General features: G+C 36.7%; 2 protein-coding genes and 1 non-coding gene across 3 annotated transcripts; all 3 read left to right on the plus strand.

Moving 5' to 3' along the window:
- Positions 1-446: 446 nt before the first annotated feature.
- LOC107459155 (26S proteasome non-ATPase regulatory subunit 11 homolog) lies at positions 447-3852 on the plus strand. Its single transcript, XM_016077366.3, has 2 exons — positions 447-562; positions 2283-3852. The coding sequence occupies exon 2, from the start codon at positions 2304-2306 to the stop codon at positions 3570-3572; it is 1269 nt and encodes a 422-aa protein (XP_015932852.2). The 5' UTR covers positions 447-562; positions 2283-2303; the 3' UTR covers positions 3573-3852.
- Positions 3853-9072: 5220 nt separating this feature from the next.
- LOC107459131 (uncharacterized) lies at positions 9073-10701 on the plus strand. Its single transcript, XM_016077343.1, has one exon. The coding sequence runs from the start codon at positions 9073-9075 to the stop codon at positions 10699-10701; it is 1629 nt and encodes a 542-aa protein (XP_015932829.1).
- Positions 10702-17193: 6492 nt separating this feature from the next.
- On the plus strand, positions 17194-20981 carry LOC107459163 (uncharacterized). The gene is made up of 4 exons (XR_008001481.1): positions 17194-17995; positions 19438-19530; positions 19661-19728; positions 20474-20981. It is a non-coding gene; the product is annotated as an uncharacterized LOC107459163 (transcript).
- The last annotated feature ends 959 nt before the right edge of the window (positions 20982-21940 follow it).

Genomic DNA, 21940 nt, shown 5'->3' on the forward strand with positions numbered 1-21940 from the left:
TATTAGACAATATTAATATTAATTATAATCATGCTTTAATTTTATATAATGATTGATTCTTGTTATAATTTTTAATTAAATTTTATTATATAAATTATAAAATAATAGTTAGAGATTTAGAAATTTTTATATATTAAAGACTTAATTTTTATCCGATTTTTATTTAGTTTTCATCCGATTCAAAAGTATATAAGTTTTTTTTCGGTAAAAAAAATATGTAGATTTTATTAAATCTAAAATCAAACTAAAATATAAAAAATAGAACTGATATATATTTTAATTTTGGACCGAGTCTAAATTAGGAGACTCAGCCAAGCCCATGTACACCCTTTTTGTGTAGAGTAAATTCCTAAGTTTTGCTGTGGTACCTTGGCAAAATGGACGTTGACCTTGTTTGACTATTTAATTTAGTTTCGCCTAAGTTATAAATCCGCTCGTCCGTCATCCCCCTCTCTCCTCTCTCAGGTTGTTGCCTTTCATTATTGTTCCGTCCGCTCCGTTTCTTAGCTTCTCTCTACGGTAGTCCGAGATCCGCAAGAACACCCACGTCATCGACCCCAAGGTTGCATTTTTTCTCTGTTATTTTTATTGCGAAATTTCATGAAGCTATTTATTCATTTGTATTTCTTGTTAGAACTTAGAACTCAATAGTAGTTTCGTTTGTCCTTATTTCTGGATTTTAGGGAAATTTGCTTTTTTTTTCATAGTTTTGGGATTGTTCATGTTTCCACTACTTGAGCGTTTAATTAGATACTCTTGTATAGTACTGGTTATTGGCTTCATTTGATTATACTTAGGAATTTAGAATGGCTGAGATAGAAACGGAAATCTAGTGCCACACGCAGAAGTGTTTGTTTAAATCGTAAGGATGAATGTTGACATTTTATTTGTGATTACTGTCATAATTGTTAAAACTGCTTCTGAAATTGTGCGTTGGTGTTGTTTCTTGTTGCTGTGTTATTGTTGCTGCTCTTGTTGCATATTTTCTTTGCTACATGTTGATTGTGCTGCTGATTTTGTTCCAATTTTATTGGCAACTCTAAGTCACTCGTGTATTGATTAAGGATCCAGAGTTAGATGCGCATGAAAGGCAATCTTGTCAAAACTTATTTTTTGAACAAATAGATTGTGTTCTTTGTTTGTCATATACCATGGAGGGGCCTTTTAAGAGTATGGTTTAGGGTGTTTGCAATCAGTGAGGTGTGTTTCCATTGCAGAATTGCTTAGCAGCTTTAGTCTGGCATCAGTATGGTGTTTCACGATCATTTTACCAGTATGTCTGCTGGATTGATAACAGCTGATTTTTTTTACATCGTAGCCATCTTGATGTTAATATGCTGGTCGTTATAAGTAAAACAGTAATAAAAACTTCTTCCTAATTATTCATCCATATTCAATGAAAACTAAGAATAGACTCCAGGGAAAAATCACTGGAGAATGGAATCTGTAAGAATGGCTGATTTTTCCACATCGTAACCAACCATATGTTTTCTTTTTCGATCTTACTTTGAGCTCGGTTCATCACTCCTTTCACATCATCTCTCTGTAAGGGGTTGGGATATGACAACTTCTCTTGTTCACTCTTCATCTCTTGTGAGTTTAAATTTTCTGATAAAGATTTTTATTTTTTTATTTTATTAGTGCAAATGACACCAACCTTTTCATATTTTACAAAATACACGTGTACGAACAATATTATTACCTAAATTTCAGGAGAGGTCAATGTATGGTTTTAGAAATATAGGAGAGTTGGGTTTTATTTTATCAAACCTTGAGGGGGTGAATCATGAGTGTAATTTGACCTTGTTTTTGTGATGATACTTTATATTGCATTTGGTTAAACTTTATGATAATTTGAAAAACTGCCATTAGCTAACCCACCTGTTTTGAAGAAATTTTGGCTGTTCTTATTTGAAAACTTGTCTTGTAATGTCACAATGATGTCTGCCTTGTCAGTTGCCACGCTTTAGGTATGGTGGTTCTTTATAGTCTGATTTGTGGCCGATAATGTTGTATGGCATAATACCATGGACCATACTGACTAAAAAATTATATATTTCACTGCTGTAACCAATTTAATTTATAGAATGGAAAATTTAACCAAACAAGTCATGCAAGGCTCAGACAGGCAGCTTATATAAATCTTAAAAATTATTGAAACCCATTCGATTTGCAACTACTTGCTTTTTCACTCAATCAAAGATTAAATGATAGTAAAGCAAAAGTGGTTGCAACTTTTGCTTCTTACTCCCATCACTCAAGTTATAAATGTTTTCATGCAGGATCTTGTCCAAACCCGAGCCATGGCTTCATCTCATCTTGCTGCAACAACTGAGTCACTTGCTCTTGCAATGGAGGCCAAAAACCCATCTGAAGCAATCTCCATTCTTTACCGTGTACTCGAGGATCCTTCTTCTTCATCCGAAGCTTTGCGTATGAAAGAGCAGGCCATCACAAACCTTACTGACCTTCTAAGACAAGAGAATAGGGGGGAGGATCTGCGCAGCCTTCTCACACAACTGAGGCCCTTTTTCTCCTTGATCCCTAAGGCAAAAACTGCAAAGATTGTCAGAGGAATAATTGATGCAGTTGCTAAAATTCCAGGGACATCTGCTCTTCAAATTGCACTCTGCAAAGAAATGGTGCAATGGACTCGTGCTGAGAAGCGTACGTTCTTGAGGCAGAGAGTTGAGGCAAGGCTTGCAGCACTTCTGATGGAAACTAAGGAGTTTTCAGAAGCTTTGACTTTACTCTCCAGCTTGGTCAAAGAGGTTAGAAGATTAGATGACAAGCTTCTACTTGTAGACATAGACTTGCTGGAAAGCAAGCTACACTTCTCATTAAGGAACCTTCCAAAGGCAAAAGCTGCACTCACAGCAGCAAGAACAGCTGCAAATGCTATTTATGTGCCGCCGGCACAGCAAGGTGCCATAGATCTGCAGAGTGGAATACTGCATGCTGAGGAGAAGGATTATAAAACTGCATATAGTTATTTCTTTGAAGCCTTTGAATCCTTCAATGCACTTGAAGATCCAAAGGCTGTTTTCAGCCTGAAATACATGTTGTTATGTAAGATCATGGTGAATCAAGCTGACGACGTTGGTGGAATCATATCCTCTAAAGCTGGTTTGCAATATGTCGGCCCTGACTTGGATGCAATGAAAGCTGTTGCAGATGCTCATTCTAAGCGCTCCCTTAAGTTATTCGAGATTACTCTGCGAGACTACAAGGTGCAGTTGGAGGAAGACCCAATCGTGCATAGGCACTTGCAATCCCTGTATGATACCCTTCTCGAGCAGAATCTTTGCAGGTTGATTGAGCCATTCTCAAGAGTTGAGATTGCACACATTGCGGAGCTCATTGAACTACCTATTGATCACGTGGAGCGGAAATTGTCCCAGATGATCTTGGACAAGAAGTTCGCTGGGACATTAGATCAAGGTGCCGGATGCCTCATCATATTTGATGACCCCAAGACAGATGCCATATATCCTGCAACTTTGGAAACCATTTCCAATATTGGGAAAGTTGTGGATAGTCTTTATGTTAGATCGGCCAAGATCATGACATGAGCTTTCCTGTTTTTCAACACAATACTTGTTGCTATTAACTTACTGATGTCTAGCTTATGAATTGTTTTGCATTTTGAATTTGTCCAACCCAAAATTGTGGTAAGCCTTGCTTCACAAGGTATAATTGTGTCGTAGCTGGACAGCTTGATTTGCAGGGTTGCAATAGGTGAAATGTGACTAAATTGATGCAATGATGTGCATTGATTTGGCAATCAGGTTTGCGTTTTTCTTTTCCCCTCTTTTGTGGCAATATTTTAGACCCAAGATTATTATTCTCCAAGGACTCTAGTATTTGCATATTCAGTTGTTTCACTTTCACCCACTATCAAAATGTGGTAATTTCGAGTAACACAATAATGAGCAGGTTGTTCCTACTAGATGAGGTTGGTTATATGGATCAAATGATCCGAACGTTTTATCATATATTATGTCTACTATGAGATCATTCACACATAAATCTTGTTTGATCACTTCATGTGGAGGATTTTATTTTAAAAGCTTGTTTGGCAAGTTGCGTGGTGCCATAAAGATTTTTTTTTTTATTTTAGAAAAATTTGGAAAAAGAGTATTGTTAATTTGATATCAAGTTAATTAAAATAAAAATTATAATTTGATGTCTAATTAACTAAAAAAATAATTAATAAAATTCATAAGACAAAAAAAAATTAAATAATAAAAAAGAGTATTGTTAATTTGACTTGTTTGCCACACTTATTTGGAGGCTTTTTGTTTACGGGCACAATGTGTCTTTTGTGCTTGTAACTTGTATCCGAAGGGGGTCATCGTGCAATTTAGAAAAAATTGAATAAATTAATTGAATTATGTAAAATATTGAAATTGGATCAAATCCCACCCCTTCTCCCCCTTTTTTTTGGGTGGGAGAGAAGTTGGAACAGATATTAAGTTATATAAATATAGGAGTATATATGGGATTGGATGATATCGAATTTGTCTTAACTAAGTTTCGACCCCAAATGTTTACCGGTTTAATTTTTAGACTCTAATCCGATCCTAAACTTGATGAAACCTCCTCATTTTCGAGGTACAACTATAGAGGGTGAAAATCAGGGACAGCGAGAGGAGTTATGACAACAATAGTGGCAAGGGCAATATGGTTAGTGTTCAGACCTTGGCCCAAAACATAGAGTTAGGCCCAACAAGGACAAAAATGTCCACCAAAAAAGGGTGGCCTCTACCATTAACCCGACCCCTTTAAAGAGGTCGGACACGACGACAAGGAGCCGTTTCACTTATCCAAATAAGTAACTGCCTCCACGAATCTCTCCTACTATCTCTATCTCCACTAAACGATAGATTCTAACAAACTCTCAAGATAAAGGAAACTACTCCAAAATGTGGTTCTTAACTTTATTATAAATACACTGACACTCCTCAAATATATTCACATTCTATTTTACTAAAACTCTGCCTTAAGTCCTTGCTAACTTAAGCATTGGAGTTTCTTACAGGTACTACCCCCTCCTCCTCTTCACGAGAAATTCAGACGGCGACACCTCAGCACCGAAACAAGTCGGATGCTGCCTCAGAAGGAGTGGGCCTCACGCTCAGGCCCAAATCAACATTTCAGATAACTCTCAAAATATTGGCTCCATTGCTGGGGAACGAAGATTTAACCATTGATAATGGTGGATGGCCAATACGAAGACGGTCACACAGCATCTGAGTCAGGACCAGAGCCCCACCGTGATGACCTAACACTTGCAATACCCCCACCTCGGGAGAGAACTCACATTCCTCATGGAGAAGGAACATCTGGAAACCATTAGCCTTGGCAGATCCATTCAGAGATCCACTCTCTCAAGAATGAGGAACTTTCCCATCCAACAGAGATACTAGGCTTAGTCCACGAGCACCGTGGACGATTAGAGCAACTCGAGCTGGAAGCTAAACGACATCGAAAGGATGAACGAGAACTGCGAAGGGAGGTACGACGGCAAAAAGAGTTGGAAGAAAAGCTCTTACAATTAGAAGCTGACCTCAGAAAATGGGGCAATCAAGCAAATCGGGAAGAAAGCCGTTTGGGAGGAGAAGATCCGTTTGTTGAAGGGATTATGCGAGCCAAGGTCCCAAGAAATTTTAAAACTCCCGACATGGATCTCTATGACGGTACAACCGACCTGATGCACCACCTTAACAATTTCAAAAGTCGGATGTACCTGGCCTATGCCTCCGACGCTACCTGTTGCAAAGCCTTTCTGACAATTCTGACCAATGTCGCGATAAAATGGTTTGATAATTTAGCCCCCAGGTCGGTAACTGGTTTTGATGACCTGGCAAGAAAGTTTTTCACTAGATTCTCAATTCAGAAGGACAAGGTAAAGTATGCCCCAAGTTTACTAGGAGTTAAACAAGAAGTCAGAGAGCCACTTCGAGATTACATGGAAAGATTCAACAAAGCATGCTTGGAGATTCACAACCTACCTACTGAAGCAGTGATAATGAGATTAGTTAATGGCCTTAAAAAGGGGGCTGTTCTCTCAATCCATATCTGAGCAACACCCAGCTACATTGTACGAAGTACAAGAACGGACAGAAAAATACATCAACATGGAAGAGAAATTTCAACTTCGAGAGCTTCTCCCAATATCCAACCTACCCTACCCACATCGAAAAAAGGACAAAGAAACTAAGAAAAAGAGAGGGGGTATAACTCGAAAAAACCTTGAAGGTATCATAATTACACCCACTCCGAGTTTCTCTTGTAGACATTTACAAGGAGATATATCAAACCGAGAAGTTTCCACCTTCTCGCCTAATGGTGCACATTTCAAAAACCATAAACTAATCTTCAAGTACATCGGGTCATACCAAGTAATACTTCAGGTGAGTGAAGGTCGATCTCACGAGGATTGATAGATCAAGCAACAATGGTTCAGTGATTTATGGTGCAAAAAATTGTGATCTCAATGGCGCCAACAACTTGGTACGCACAATTGTAATCTCTACTCTTTTTCACAACTTCGTACAACTAACCAGTAAGTGCACTGGGTCGTCCAAGTAATAAATCTTACGTGAGTAAGGGTCGATCCCACGGAGATTGTCGGCTTGAAGCAAGCTATGGTCATCTTGTAAATCTCAGTCAGGCGGATTCAAATGGTTATGGAGTTTTGATAATTAAAAGATAAATAAACATAAAATAAAGATAGAGATACTTATGTAATTCATTGGTGGGAATTTCAGATAAGCAAATGGAGATGCGTTATTCCTTCTAAATCTCCGCTTTCCTACTGTCTTCATTCAATCATTCATACTCCTTTCCTTCTGAATTTAAAACAGGAATATAACATAATAGAAACGAAAGAAAAATAGGAAGTGAAAAAGGAACTAAACCAGCTCAGTCATCACGGTGGGTGTCTCTCTCCTTAGACTGTGGTTCGTATGGTTCTCTCAGTCGTCCAAAATCCGGCATCAGTTGAAAAAGCTCATGGCACTAAGTCTTTTGCTCTGCCACAATCTGATGGAGAAGGATGCCGTGACTATGCTGTGTCATCCTCATCTGCTCAACAGAGGAAGTGAGCTGCTGCCAATACTCCTGAGGTGAAAATTAATGCCCCTGAGGTATGGGAGGCTGGTTTTGCTGAGTCTCTTTCTCGGCCTGCTCTCCTCTCTGGACCCTCTAATACTCTCTCACATACTCCATGGTCTTCTTGGTGATTGGTCTTTCAACTGAAATAGAAAAATCATTCTCCACCTCTGCCTTAGAGGCGTCACAGAGACGATAAATAAGGTGTGGGAATCCTAGTTTGGCATGTGAAGAGGGGTTGCATGCTATGCTGTATATTTGATGTGCAATTATTTCTTGCACACCCACATACTTTCTGCCCATGATACAGTAAATCAGTATAGCACTGTCTATCGTGTACTCCGACTGATTGTTAGTGGGCATAATAGACCTCAGGATAAAGTCCAACCATCCGTAGTCAGAGGAATGAGGTCGCTGCTCTTCATTTAGTTCAGTTTACTATTCGAACCCAACCTCCATTGAGCTCCTCGGAAGCAAATCTTAGCAAGAACTTGATCCAAATTTTGGTTTTAGCTCACCCTCTCATCACTATAGCAAGTCAAAGTGTGCTCAGCAAGTGGCAATTGGAAGGCTTGTTGGATACTTCTTGGACTAAAATCCAAGACTTTTCCTCTCACAAAAGTACGATGGTTCTTTTCATTCACCATATGGACATCTTTATATTTGAATATATGATTACTCTCTTATGTAATTCGAGTATATGATTTTTTTTTCTGTAAATTCTATCAAATAGGCAGAGGATCCGAGAGTTATATAAAGATTAGATCATATCAAAATTCTTTTCTTTTCACTAATCCATTATTTTTCTTATAATTACTATTTTTTTGTTATTAATAATGATATTCTTATAGAATGAAAAAATAATATTTAATCTTATATATAATTTTTTTTTATTTTAAGAATTGTGTGCGTGATGATGGTGATGTATATTACTATTACTTTAATAGGTAGTACTTTTGTCTTTTTATTTTTAGATTTTATATAGCACTCTTTTATAGAATAATTAAACAAATAAATGAAACACACTCTCTTAATTGCTATCATGACACACAATAATTCAAATGTTCTTTTATTTTATTCAAAATTTTAGTAGAAGAGGATATAGTATAATAAAAAATAAGATATATTTATGAATTTATTAATAATAAATATTTAAAAAAATGTATTAAATGATTAATTTTTTTATTTTCGCCGTATAGACATCTTTTTAATAAATACTGTTTTGACATCAATATTTTCTTAACAATATATACAGATTATTTGTTTTGTTAGTTAAAAAAATTAAATATGTAATTAATTAATAACAATTATATTTTTATACGAATGCCAAAAACATTTAATATACAAATAGTATTTTTTGAGTATTTTTATATTTTAATTAATATAATTATTTATCTATTTTTATACTAAAATATTAACGTCTTTTAAAATGACACACAATATATTAAAATACATAGTAGTATTTATTTCTTTTATAAATTTGCTTAATAATATATGTTTAGGATTTTAAATATTAACTTCAATTATTCAAGTTACACTTATAAATTATAATATAATATTCATATGCATATTGATTAGATAATATATTTTTTAGGGCAATTTACGTATATAAATTGTTTGAGCCCCAATATTACGCAAATACATTGTTTCCAAATTCAATACGCAAATGCATTGTTTCACTATATTATGTAAACCGCTACTAGCAGTAGCGGTTTATAGTGTGCATAAACCGCTACTACCTGCCGCGGTTTATGTGTGGGAGTGTGTGAGTATAAACCGCTGCTGCCAGCAGCGGTTTACGTGCGTGTGTGTGAGTGTAAACCGCTACTGGCAGTAGCGGTTTATGTGTGTGTAAACCGCTACTGGCAGTAGCGGTTTACGTGTGATGGGCTGAATGAGGCTGCCTATATAAACCGTAGAGGGACCAAATGTGGAGAGGTAGAGTGTTATTCACAAATGGAGGGGGAGGATAGTTTTGTGACTCTGGTTCACTGTTCTGGAAAAATTCAAAAGAGCAAAAGGCATGGTGTAAAATTCACAGATAGAGAACCGCTTAGTATTTTTATCCGATCGTCGAATACGTTGGCGGAGATTAAGCAAAGCATATTACGGAAGCTCGGTACCTGTGGGACGAAGTGGGTAAAAAAATTATTTTACAAGATTCCCATTGATGTTGTCTCAACTGGTGTGAGATATGAGACCTTCGTGATCGGGTCGGATGAAGACTTGCAGGTCTTGTTTCACTGCAGGCGTAGTTTTCCGGAGGTGAGGGTAACTGAGCTGTTTGCGAAGTTGGAAGATGGTCTGGATAGCTCTGGGGCATCGGCACCTAATCCTCAGTCGACCCCAGCTGGTGGTGCATCAACATCGATGCCTGTGGTAGCAGTGGTAGTTCCGAATGCGGAGCCCGAACGTGTTGGGGCTGTTCATGCATATGTTGGTCCTGTTGTTCCTGATTTTGAATGCGATGCCGGACCAGATCGAGTTGAGAATGCACTGTTTGACGATGATTCAGATGAGGAGCCTGTCGATATTGGTGGGGACAGTGATGATGATATTCCAAGAGGTGGACGTTCAGCCCATGGAGGTTCCGGTTCTGCAACACAGGAGTACCCTCCCCACCTCTCTTCTTTGAACTTGGAAGCCATCAGCCAACAGCAGAATGCTGATGCAACATTCGATGGGCAGGGGATGCATGATGGGACATCTATGACTGAATTTCAGATTGGCCAATCCTTCCAGAGTAAAGAGGAAGCCGTGTTGAGTGTAAAAGATTACAGTATTCGGCGTGGAGTTGAGTACAAGGTTATGGAGTTGGACAATCTGAAATACCAAGGGAGATGCAAAGATTTTGGTAACGGGTGCACGTGGTTGATTTGGATAGTCATGCAGAAAAGGAAGAGCACATGGGAAGTTAGGAGGCACAACGGTTCGCACACGTGTATGGCCACATCGATATCAAGCGACCACAAGCAGCTTGATTATCATGTCATCTGTGCGAGGATCTATCCATTGGTTCGAGCTGATGTGTCGGGGTCTATTAAGGTGTTGCAAGAGGCGACGGAGGCGACTTATGGATTCAGGCCTAGTTATCGGAAGGTGTGGTTGGCGAAGCAGAAGGCAGTAGCGCAAATATATGGCGATTGGGAGGAGTCATATGCTGATCTGCCTCGGTGGATCCTTGGGGTCACATGCACGATGGAAGGTTCCATTGCTCTACTGAAGACGTCCCCGGTTAGGGTGGGTGACCAAGTTGACGAAGATAGAGTCTTCTTTCATCGGATGTTTTGGACATTCCCTCCGTGTATTGAGGCTTTCCGCCACTGTAAGCCGCTGGTAAGCATCGACGGCACACACCTGTATGGCAAGTATGGCGGGACATTGTTGTTGGCGATCGCACAGGATGGTAACTCGAATATTTTGCCTATTGCGTTTGCACTCGTGGAGGGGGAGAACGCAGAGTCTTGGTCATACTTTCTTTCGAACCTTAGAAGGCATGTCACTCCACAGCAAGGTATTCTCGTGATCTCTGATAGACACAACGGCATCAAGGCTGCACTAGAGTCCCCCAATAGTGGTTGGTAACCTCCTCATGCTTATCGGGCATTTTGTATTCGACATGTTGCTGCAAATTTTGCCCTCACTTTCAAGGGACAGGATGCGAGGTGGTGGCTGGTAAATGCCGCGTATGCGAAGACGGAAGCAGAATTCAACTATTGGTTTGATATAATGAGGACGGAGAACCCGGCCATGTGCGATTGGGCAAACAGAATGGAGTATGAGAGGTGGACACAGCACAAGGATGGGGGGAGAAGATACGGTCACATGACGACCAACATTTCTAAGTGTGTGAACTCTGTCTTGAAGGGCACAAGAAACCTACCCGTGACGTCTCTGGTTAAGTCGACATATCTCCGGCTGGCCGAGTTGTTTGTTGTCCGGGGGCAGACGGCAGAGGCACAGTTAGGGTTCGGTCACCGGTTTTCACAGGCAGTAGTTAAGGCCATCGAGCGTAATCTGAAGGATTCGAGGTGCTTCACGGTGACTGTGTTTGATAGACATCACCTTGACTATACAGTGGCTGAGACAACGCCCACCGGCAAATTCTCTTTGGGTACCTATCGGGTTTCTCTAAGGGATCACACCTGCGATTGTGGATACTTCCAGGCGCTGCATTACCCCTGTTGCCATGCCCTCGCATGCTGTGCGCAGTCACGGCTAGATTGGGCCACATATGTCGATGAGGTGTACACCATGTCTGAGGTCTTTAAGGTGTATGAGATGTCCTTTTCACCTTGTATTCCAGAGGGGCTTTGGCCACCATATGACGGGTCGACAGTGATCCCCGACCCGGGCATGAGAAGGGCAAGAGAAGGACGACCACGGTCCACCCGCATCCGCAACAACATGGACGAAGCCGACACCAGCCGACCTAAGAGGTGTGGCCTGTGTAGGCAGCCCGGTCATACCCGAAGGGTTTGCCCTCAGCGAGGTTCTACTAGCGGGATATAGATTTATCTTTATTTAGTTCGTTTGTCGTAGTCTTCGTGATTACAAACGTGTCTGCTTGTATCAGTTATGAGTTTTAAGTCTTATTGGTTTCAATGTTAATGATAATTTCAGTAGTTGTTTTTCACTTTTATAGACTTATCGTGCTTAATTTCCATCAAAGCTATACGATCGATAAACAGAAATTCCATCAACATAAACATAAAGTAAAAACTAACCAAAGTAAAAGTCCTCCAACGAGAATAAACATGAAGTCCATCGACATAAACATAAAGTAAAAACTAACCAAAATAACAGTCATCCAACGGGAATAAACATAAAGTCCGTAAGCGGAACATAAACAACATAACGACAAATGGAAAACAACAACACATGGTGCTAACCATCGCGATCATCTCTAGCAGCATCATGAAAGTCACCAAGGAGATGAGATCCTATCCCACATCGAGCCGGACGCCTGACTCGAGTCGGTCGGGCCGCCTCCCGTCCAATGTCATCACCTGCATGGTCTAACCCGATCGCGGACTGGGGGGTGCCCCCATGGTAAACCAAGTATCCAACGGGCTACTTGCAGGCATGTTCAGATCCACCCCGTACTGACCCTGATAATCAGGTGGCAGGGAATGCATCTCCGTCATATGTGGCTGGTAAGCTGCGGTCTCCATCTGCACCTCCAGCATCTGCTGCTGGTAAGATTGGCCACCAAACTGCACGTTCGATGTGCCAGCATCATCCCTAATCAACTCAGCAAAGTCTACATAAAACCGTGGACTCACCAGCTGATCATCTAAATCCATAGTCATCGTCGGCGTCAACTCCGGCATCTGAGAGTAAGATCTGCTGGTGAATGTCTCCTCTCCAGCCTCAGTCGCTGCGGTCCCACTAACTCCACCTCCGAACTGTGTAGCATCCGCTGTACTCCCACGTTTGGCATTAGACCGACGAACACGGTGATCGACCTCAGCTCTAGCCTCTCTGCTTGCATCATCCTCCTGCATCGCATCACGTAACCACCTCCATTCTCGACCGGTGTCCCTAGTACCAACACGACGGCGTCTCTCAACACGACGGTTGTCCGGCATATCAGGTAGCTGTGATCTGCGTGGGACCTGGGAGGATCCTCTCCGAAATGCCTCCGGAGGTATTTGGGTGCCTCTAGGATCCGCGAATGCAGCCCCCGGGCTAAGGAACCGCTGACCCTCGCGGTACCACCAATCTAGGCCCGTGCGTAGATGCGGACAGTCTCCTCGCTCGCATCTGGTGGTAGCACCCTAAACCTCTCGTGAAACCATGTAAAGTGTACTGTCATCTGCTTGACCTTATTTGGTGGAGGCCGCTCAACGAATAGGTCCTCAAACCACTCCCAAGCTGGTCGGCCACCCTCCATGTATTTCTCAAACTCACCAAGGCAACCACTCACAGCCTCCCCATCGACAGGCAACCCAAGCTGAAAAGCCATATCTTGCAATGTCACTGTGCACTCTCCGAAAGGCATGTGGAACGTGTGCGTCTTAGGACACCACCTCTCAACGAACGCACTAACCAATGGCTCATCCAACCAGAATCATTGGCTGTTTAGCCTGGCCAAATGGTACAATCTAGCCCTCTCTAAATACGGGATGATCCTGTCATGCATGGGCATATTCTGTTGCCGTCTCACACTGTATATACACCTAGTGGGCTGCACAGAACAACAAAGAAAAACAGAGTCCAATTAAATTCTCCTATCCTTAAATAAATTCCCATATCTAACCATATACGAATACCTTAAACCATCAACAAATTCTCCTATATAGTATTAAAAAAAATTTCCTAGTCACGATATGGAAAATAACAACACACATACTTTACTAAATAACATCCAGAAATTTTAAAATATTGTACAGCTTTAAAATTTAAAACTTCATATCATACAAATATCCTAAACAAACTATAATAATTCACTAACATCGACTATCCCTTTCCCTAAACTAAACCAACACCATATAGCATAACATTCATTGACGGGATTCGAAATTCAGGTAACTAGGCATATATATAACTTACTAAGAAAAACTCAAATTACTAAACCAAAATCAGTGAACTAACATCCTAGCATGCGAAGCCTAATTTCAAACTAGAGGGAATAATCTATAAATTCTAATTCGTCTACCTAACCTACCATTTTTCTGACTAAAATATGCAAAGCCTAGAAAAAAATAAATGTTAACTAACCTCGTCACCAATAGAACCGGCAATATGCGCAACACCGTTCAGTCGGTACAAGGTCCTGCCTGCCATGATAACTCGCCAAAAATCGCCGCTAAGAAACCTCGGGCCCGCTCACAACTTGCTCTGACCTCTCTCTAGAATTTTCTCTCTCTAAAAAACTCCACAAACCATCTAAATGCATAATCCGCGGCTACAACCACGGTTTATATAGGCAAAACATCACACGTAAACCGCTATTGGCAGTAGCGGTTTACACTCACACACACACGTAAACCGCTACTGCCAGTAGCGGTTTACACTCACACACACGCACATAAACCGCTGCTGGCAGCAGCGGTTTACACTCACACACTCCCACACATAAACCACGGCAGGTAGTAGCGGTTTATACACACTATAAACCGCTACTGCCAGTAGCGGTTTACATAATATAGTGAAACAATGCATTTGCGTATTGAATTTGGAAACAATGTATTTGCGTAATATTGGAACTCAAACAATTTAGATGCGTAAATTGTCCTATTTTTTATATGTTAAATATTAACTTAGAATAAGATACAAATTAAAAGAAATAATTCAAATATTAAATAAGTATAGTCTATTAATGTATAAAGAAAAATAATCTCATAGTTAATTTTATCTTTATATAACAAGACATATTTATTTATTTATTTATTTTTTAAATTAGTTAAAATGTGCTCTAAAAATTTTCATTTAAAAAAACCATTAAAAACATATAAATTAATATTAACCATTTTAAATTTTATATATTTATTTTATGTAATTAGATTAAACATTAGAAGTATATTTGATACAAAATAAAAGATTTTAGAAACAAAATTGAAGTAAAACAAAATTTAGAGATAATTTAAAAAATTTTAACTAACTTCAGAAACAAAAAAAATACTTTATCTATAAAAGAATATTGACAACTCAATTTGTGCAACGTGCAAAAGATTTTTTTATTCATACATGCGCTCCTTTCCACATATATTAAAAACAAAAATAAAATAAATTTATAAAGCATGAATAATAAAAAATATACTAAAAAGCATTCTAAATAATTTATTTTACCTTTTCATAATAGCTAACTTATCTTTTTTTTAATTTAGTTAAAATATATTTTAGAGATTGCCATTTGAAAAAAAAATTAAAAATATATAAATTAATGTAAACTAAAATATTATAGAATATTAACTACATTAGTTTTTTTGTATACTAAGTAAATTAATTACTTAATCTTTATGTATACTAAGTAAATTAATCTTTTTAATAAATATATATTAATTTTATTTTAAACAAACTATATATAAATATAAGAGTGATGATATATGTACAAGTATTTTTTGTAACTAATTTCAACTAAGTTGATTTAATTATAATAAAAATCACTTTCAAAATGAAAAATGAAACGCATGACATGTGTTCTAGTGTTCTACTAGATTGCGTTTGTTTATTGTTTTTTAAATACATAGACACAGACACAAATATACAAAGATACACAAATTTTTTATAGTGTTTGGTAATACTGAACAAGACACATAGTATAAACTAAATATCAATTTTATCCTTATATCATCACCAATGGAATAAGGACGTACTAAAGATAAAAGAGTAAATATTTGTGTCTCATCAATGTGTCTCCATGTCTCATCTTTTTTTAAGGACACCAAATACATATATTTTATGTATGTTTGTGTGTCACTGTGTCTTTTAAAAATTCGTATCTCAGCAAACAAACGATAGACGTATACTACCGTGTCTATATATTAGTGTCTGTATCTCATCAAACAAATGTAGTACTAGCACACAATTGAAAGAGCTTACACTACATGCACAAGTCTTTCTACATTTTCTAAAACATACAAATTTTTGTTAGAGAACACACAAATTTTGAAGCATAACAACAAATTTTGAAGTATAGCACACAAAAATTGGCACATAACACAAATTTATCGATATATCACACAAACTTTTATACATAGTACACAATTTTAAATTATAACACACAAATTTTGAAACTAAACACACAAATTTTTTGCTACACCAAAATTTATGTGTATATTCTTTTATTGAGTTCTGTTACATGTTTATGTTTTTCTTTCTTTTTTCTTCATGGTGTGTAAACCGATCACCATTCATTGCAAGTCAATGTTACGGTTCCATTTTCCAAAAACACACACACATAGAAAGGTATTGTTGACACTCTTTTTAAGTATGTCATCATGGCTCATGACTATTAACTTTGATGTGCAATTCTAATATTTTTTAGTGGTTAGGATCCACAAAGAGTGCGGTACGACAATCTATGAGTGCACCCAACACATCTCCTTTGGTTAGTAATCGAAACTAATAGTCTAGTAACTCACATTAATTTATCAAAAATCATTAAACAAATTTTAGTTTATTACATCACACATATGTTTAAGCATAGCACATATTTTTATTCAACATAACATACAAGTTCACATATATAACACACAAATATTAAGCATAAAAAAATAATATAAAAGACATTCGTACCTTTTCAATTTCACTCAATAAAGAAGATATATCCAATTTACAAAGAAGAAGAAAAAAAGAAGAAGACAACGGTAACAGCGACAGCAGCGATGATGATGATATTAAAGGAGGAGGAGAAGGGAAAAAAAGCGACAACGGTAGCAGCGACAATAGCAAAGATAACGGTGACAGCAACAGCGACGGCGATAATGATAATGATAATGACGATGATGACATTAAAAGAGGAGGAGGTGAAAGAAGAGGAGTGTGATTGAAGTTTAAATTTTAACAATTTGATAAACTTAGTTTAATAAAAACATTTAAATACCTAATATTTTTATAAATATAATAAAGTAGATTAAGTATATGATCTATACATAGCACGGGACATACATTAAGAGTCTAATAATATAACTAAATGATACTTAGTTAATATTTTTGTTTGTGTCACTACAATATAAATCATTTTTATTAAAATTTTAATTTTTTGAGTTGTATAATAGTAATAAAGTATAACAATATTTGTTTAAAATATACAAATATAATAATTTTTATATTTAAGTAAAATTTGTTAATATTGACTAGAAAAATTATAAGACTATTGGGTCTTTGAAAAATAGATGATCGAATAATTTTATACACTTTACAATAAATTTTTATATATAATTTTTTTAAAAATTAAAAATAATAATTATTAGTATCAGTCGACAATTACTAATAAATTTCTATAATGGATCAACATTTTTTATCCTAGTAAATACAAATAGCATAAGTACAAATAGCGAGCGAACACATGTCATGAACTGGTGATTCTTATTTTATTCCATTTTCTATTTTTTTCTTCTCTTCCGAAATCAAACAATCCATTCATTTCCCCTCAATCATCATCTTCTGTCCCACTCATTTTCCCCTTGTCATCGCTATAGATTCCGCTCACACACAAACTACACAAGCATAACATGTTTGGTTCACCACGTAACCACCAGTAGCATCCATGTTCTAATAACAACACAAGAAGTCCAATCCCTTTCTTCAACTACAACTAACAAACTAAAACACCAAAATAACCTTCAGTTACCGATTTATATCCCAACTAAACTTCCAAGTGTCTTGTTCGCATATGTGATCAACACATAATAATAGCCTTACTCTTCCATATCCACAGTTTCTTTTTATTATTATTATTATTATTATTATTTTGAAAATTTGGTTTACTTTTCTTCCAGTTTCTACACACTTCTATTGTACCGGTACCTGATTATGACAATGTGCTTTAGCTTGACCGAAACCAGAAACCGGTGCTACCGGTCAGCCTTCACAGGTTCGGGTCTCCGATCGACCATCACGGACCTCAGGGACGGAACCGTCATGCACTGCTGGGTCCCCAAAACCCGAGCCTCTTCCAAACCGGGGGTACCGGATGGCGGCGATGTACGGAGAGGAAGTGGTGGAGAGAGTGGTGGTGTGCTGCTCGGGAGTATGCATGGAAGAGAAAGATATCAAAGAAGGGTTGTTTCCTGTTTCGGATTTGGAAGAAGCTGCCTGCATTTTGGTGCCTCAGAGTCCGGAGAGGCTGAGGGAGCTTGTTGGATATACGTTCTTTAGGCCTCCTCCTGTTGCTTGGTTGCCTTCTTGCTTCCTCTATGATTTCATTGATGTAAGCCTCTAACACTTTTTTACCCCCTCTTATTTACTTTAACTTACCCTTGTTTTTCTTTCTAAATAGTAAATATATCGATTTAAGTTTGAGGCAATGTGGTGTGAAGGAAGTATAAATTCACGTCACAAACAATGCAATTGCAAAGTGATGAATTGGATATCATTCCTCCATTTCATCAATTTCGCTAAGAGGAACTCTGTGGACCAGCAATTTTGTTAAAATTTGACCAGCACTTAACTATCAAAAGTAAAATAAATAATTTTGCACCATTAGATATAATCTCCCACCATTAAATACACTCATGATGGTTGATTGATGGCTATATATCATAATTTCTGCTGGTCCCTAGCATTCTTCTTTTGCTAATTTATCATATGGCTAGGATTATTGAGGTTGAGTTGAGTGGTATTTTTTAATTCTAAATCTTAAAATCTTAAATTCGGGTGTCATTATTGTATAATTTTTCAACTATTTGGATGTTTTAGATAAGAGTAATGATATAGTTTTTTAATTATTTTTCTAAATATTCCCTTAATTATTAAAAAGTAATTAATTTTTCTTACTCGTGAGCTCTCCTTAATTAGGATATTATGTTAACGTGTAATTAATTTTATTTCAATTGCATGGCTAGATTTCGTTTTTGTTTTGTGGACATATTGGTTGGTGTATTTTTGTTACTTCACACTTCATTTTTATGCAAATTGCAAACCACCGTGTCTCCAAGGGCCCAAAACAAAAATAGAAAAAAATATTTTCCTATATGGGTGTTTGATTGGTTGGTTTTGGTTAGTTATCCACTGTAATAAATTAAATAGTTTCTTCTGGGATTCCCCAAACAAATGGAATTGGGACTCTGTTTTGCTTAGCCTTGCGTGGAACAGTTGGATTAGTCTAGCATAAAACGGTGTAATGCTCATACTTTTTGTCTTCATATGTTTTTGTGAGTCAAAATAGGTTTCGTGATTTAGAACGAAACTTAACTCAAGTTAGCCCCTCGTTAGTTCTTTGAGGTTGAGAAAGTAATTTAACTCAAATTTGCAGCACTATTATAAGTTGAATTTGATTTTGATGTACTATATAAAGAGGTTTTTAGATTTTTATCTAATTATTTATCGCTACATAAGCAAAATTATCTATTGTTCACCATTACCGCGTGAATAATAATTCAAAAGAAACGATGTAATTAGAATTGTGTAAAATAGTTTTTACCATGAATATGTCAAAATTAAACTCTCACTTACTAAAACTTAGGTGATCATTAACTAGGTATAGGATAACAGGAAAGGAAGAATTGTAAAATATGATGGCAAATAATAGAATTGGATGATGTTTCAGCTGCTATTTTGACCAACAAGACCTAAAGACTTGAGTCTTGTGTTCGATTCATCTATATGACTAGGAAGGAATGGAGTATTCTTAAATGGGTGAATTTTTGTTAGGCAATGTGCAGGGACTATGTAGAAGAACGGAGAGAACTAATCCGAGCCATTGCAAAGGACAGAAAACTTTGTGACATCCCCAGGATTTCTCAGGTTCATCTCTACTTCCCTTTTAGTACCATAATATCTTTGGCTCTTGTTTATCATTTCTTCTTTTCAATGATTATTGAGTTTCCTATACTAAAAGCTAAAGCAGAAGGCTTAATTTCATCTTCTACTGCAGCCTACGTTAATTATCTGGGGAGAGCATGATCAAGTGTTCCCTTTGGAGCTTGGTTACCGATTGAAAAGGTTAATATTTGATGAACTCTCTTATTCTACCTATTCAGTTTTAACTGAAATTCTTATACAGATACAAGTTTATCATGTCATATTTAGACACAAAAGAATATTGATGTGATGTATAAATAAATAAGCTAAATATCCTTAGTGTAGTGGGATGGCATTTTTATTGTGATCATGCCAAAGATGAAACGCTGATTTTGGGAAAAACCTTAAATGCCTCTAGTCAAGCTTGGTGCTTGATGCACTAAGGCAATATAATAGTGTAGATATAATATAAAGATTAAGCACTAAATTGGTCTCCAAGAAATTTTGAATTAGATATTTTAGTTCCTAACAAATTTTTATCCTCTAGAAGTCTTCGAGACTTGCTCTCGTTAGACGGATTGGTCCATCTGATACTTTTAATCAAACTTTTAATATACATGTTGCACAAATAAGTCCCTATTTTTATTATAAAACCATTAGGTTCCAAAATATTACTATTAGACAAATTAGTCTCCTTTCAAAGCTGACAGAAGGATAAATCTGTCCAACGAGAGAAGGATAAATCTGTCCAATGAGAGTAATTCTCGAGGATTTCTAGTGAATAAAAATTTGTTGGAAATCAAAGTGTCCGGTTTTGAATTCTTTAAGGACCAAGTTAGGTGTTTATTTAAGAGTTATTAGAGCATTGTCCATTGAACTTATTCTTATTTAAGAATTTGACCACTTTTAAATATAATACTCATTGGCATTGCATTTGGTAACACAGGCATTTGGGTGAGAATGCACAAATGGTACTAATTAGGAATGCAGGGCATGCCTTAAATGTGGAGAAGACCAGTGAATTCCTCAAGATATTGATATCGTTTCTAGTGGATTTTCAGCTACCTCGAGAGAGCCCATTCATCATCAACTGTGAAACCAACAATGGAGTTTGAGTAATCAAACAGAGCACATGGAGAAAGGAAATCTTCACATAATAACAGAAGAAGAAAAAAGCAGGTTTCCCTGAATATTGGGTGACTCTGTTGAGGCACATTCTTTTTAAAATTTGGCTGGCTCTAAAGCTGAGGTGAGGCCTGTTGGCTATTTCCATTGGAAACAGTTAAATGCAAAGGAGTTAAGTGGCTTGTTCGATTGGTAGATTTCGAGTCATTCTTAGCTACTCTGGTAGTAAATAAAAAGATTTGTTCTCCAATTAATTTATGTCACATATATTAAAATGACTTTATTATAAATAACTATTAATGATTTAATGATTTTCCATTCAACTAATAGATTAGTGCAATAATTATAATTTGCAATATGAACACTTAAGAATTTTTCGTAATTTTCGGTCTCTCTCTGTGTTGGATTAATCACTTATCACCAAGGTGGAAAAAATCGAGTTTTTACGTCAAATCGAACAAGTAAATTAAGAACGTAAAACGTAAAATTTTAACAAGATTTAAATCGTAAAATCGTCAGATTTAGTACAAATTTTGTAAAATTGATAGATTCATTTAAAATCGTAATATCAAAAAATTTTAAGAGTTAAATCGAGTATGCTTGCTATTGTGTCACTAATATTGCTTACCGCTAGACTAAACAAGGATGTAACTTTGTTTGACTTTAGTGTTTCAAAATCGCATCTAGGATATAAAAGGTTGCATTCTTTACGGATGCTATAAGATCGAATTTTAGACATCAAATTCTAAGGGTGGCACAGATGATTAAGTTAAAACCATCACTATGTTTGAATTTAACTATATTGAAGATATTGTGGTCAATAGTGTGAAAATAGAGTGCAATAAAAATGTACGAAAACTTATCGAATGTATTGAGATTGGATTATATTTTTAAGTGTTAAATAATTTTATTTCTTTAATTCTAGTGTTAGAATATATTAGAATCAATTAGTATTTATTAGAATTATTTAGCATATCTAAATATTTATTATAAGTTATTACGTCTTTATTATTTCGATTTTTTTAACACCTATAAATATTTTTTTATATTGTATCATTATATACAACTTGAATATACACAAATCTTTTTTCTAATGCTTTCTCTTAACTTTCTAACATCTAGCATGAGTGGTCTAACATGAATCATTAGCAAGTAATCCTAGTTTTAATACATATAAATATAAATAAAAAAATAGATGGCTAAAACTAAAAATTGATGTGTAAAAAAATTTGGCACAAATGGTCAATGTTAGAAAGAATTCAATAGTTAAAGTCGAAAATTATATATG

Source organism: Arachis duranensis, chromosome 7 (assembly GCF_000817695.3).
Source record: "Arachis duranensis cultivar V14167 chromosome 7, aradu.V14167.gnm2.J7QH, whole genome shotgun sequence".
Lineage (NCBI taxonomy): Eukaryota > Viridiplantae > Streptophyta > Magnoliopsida > Fabales > Fabaceae > Arachis > Arachis duranensis.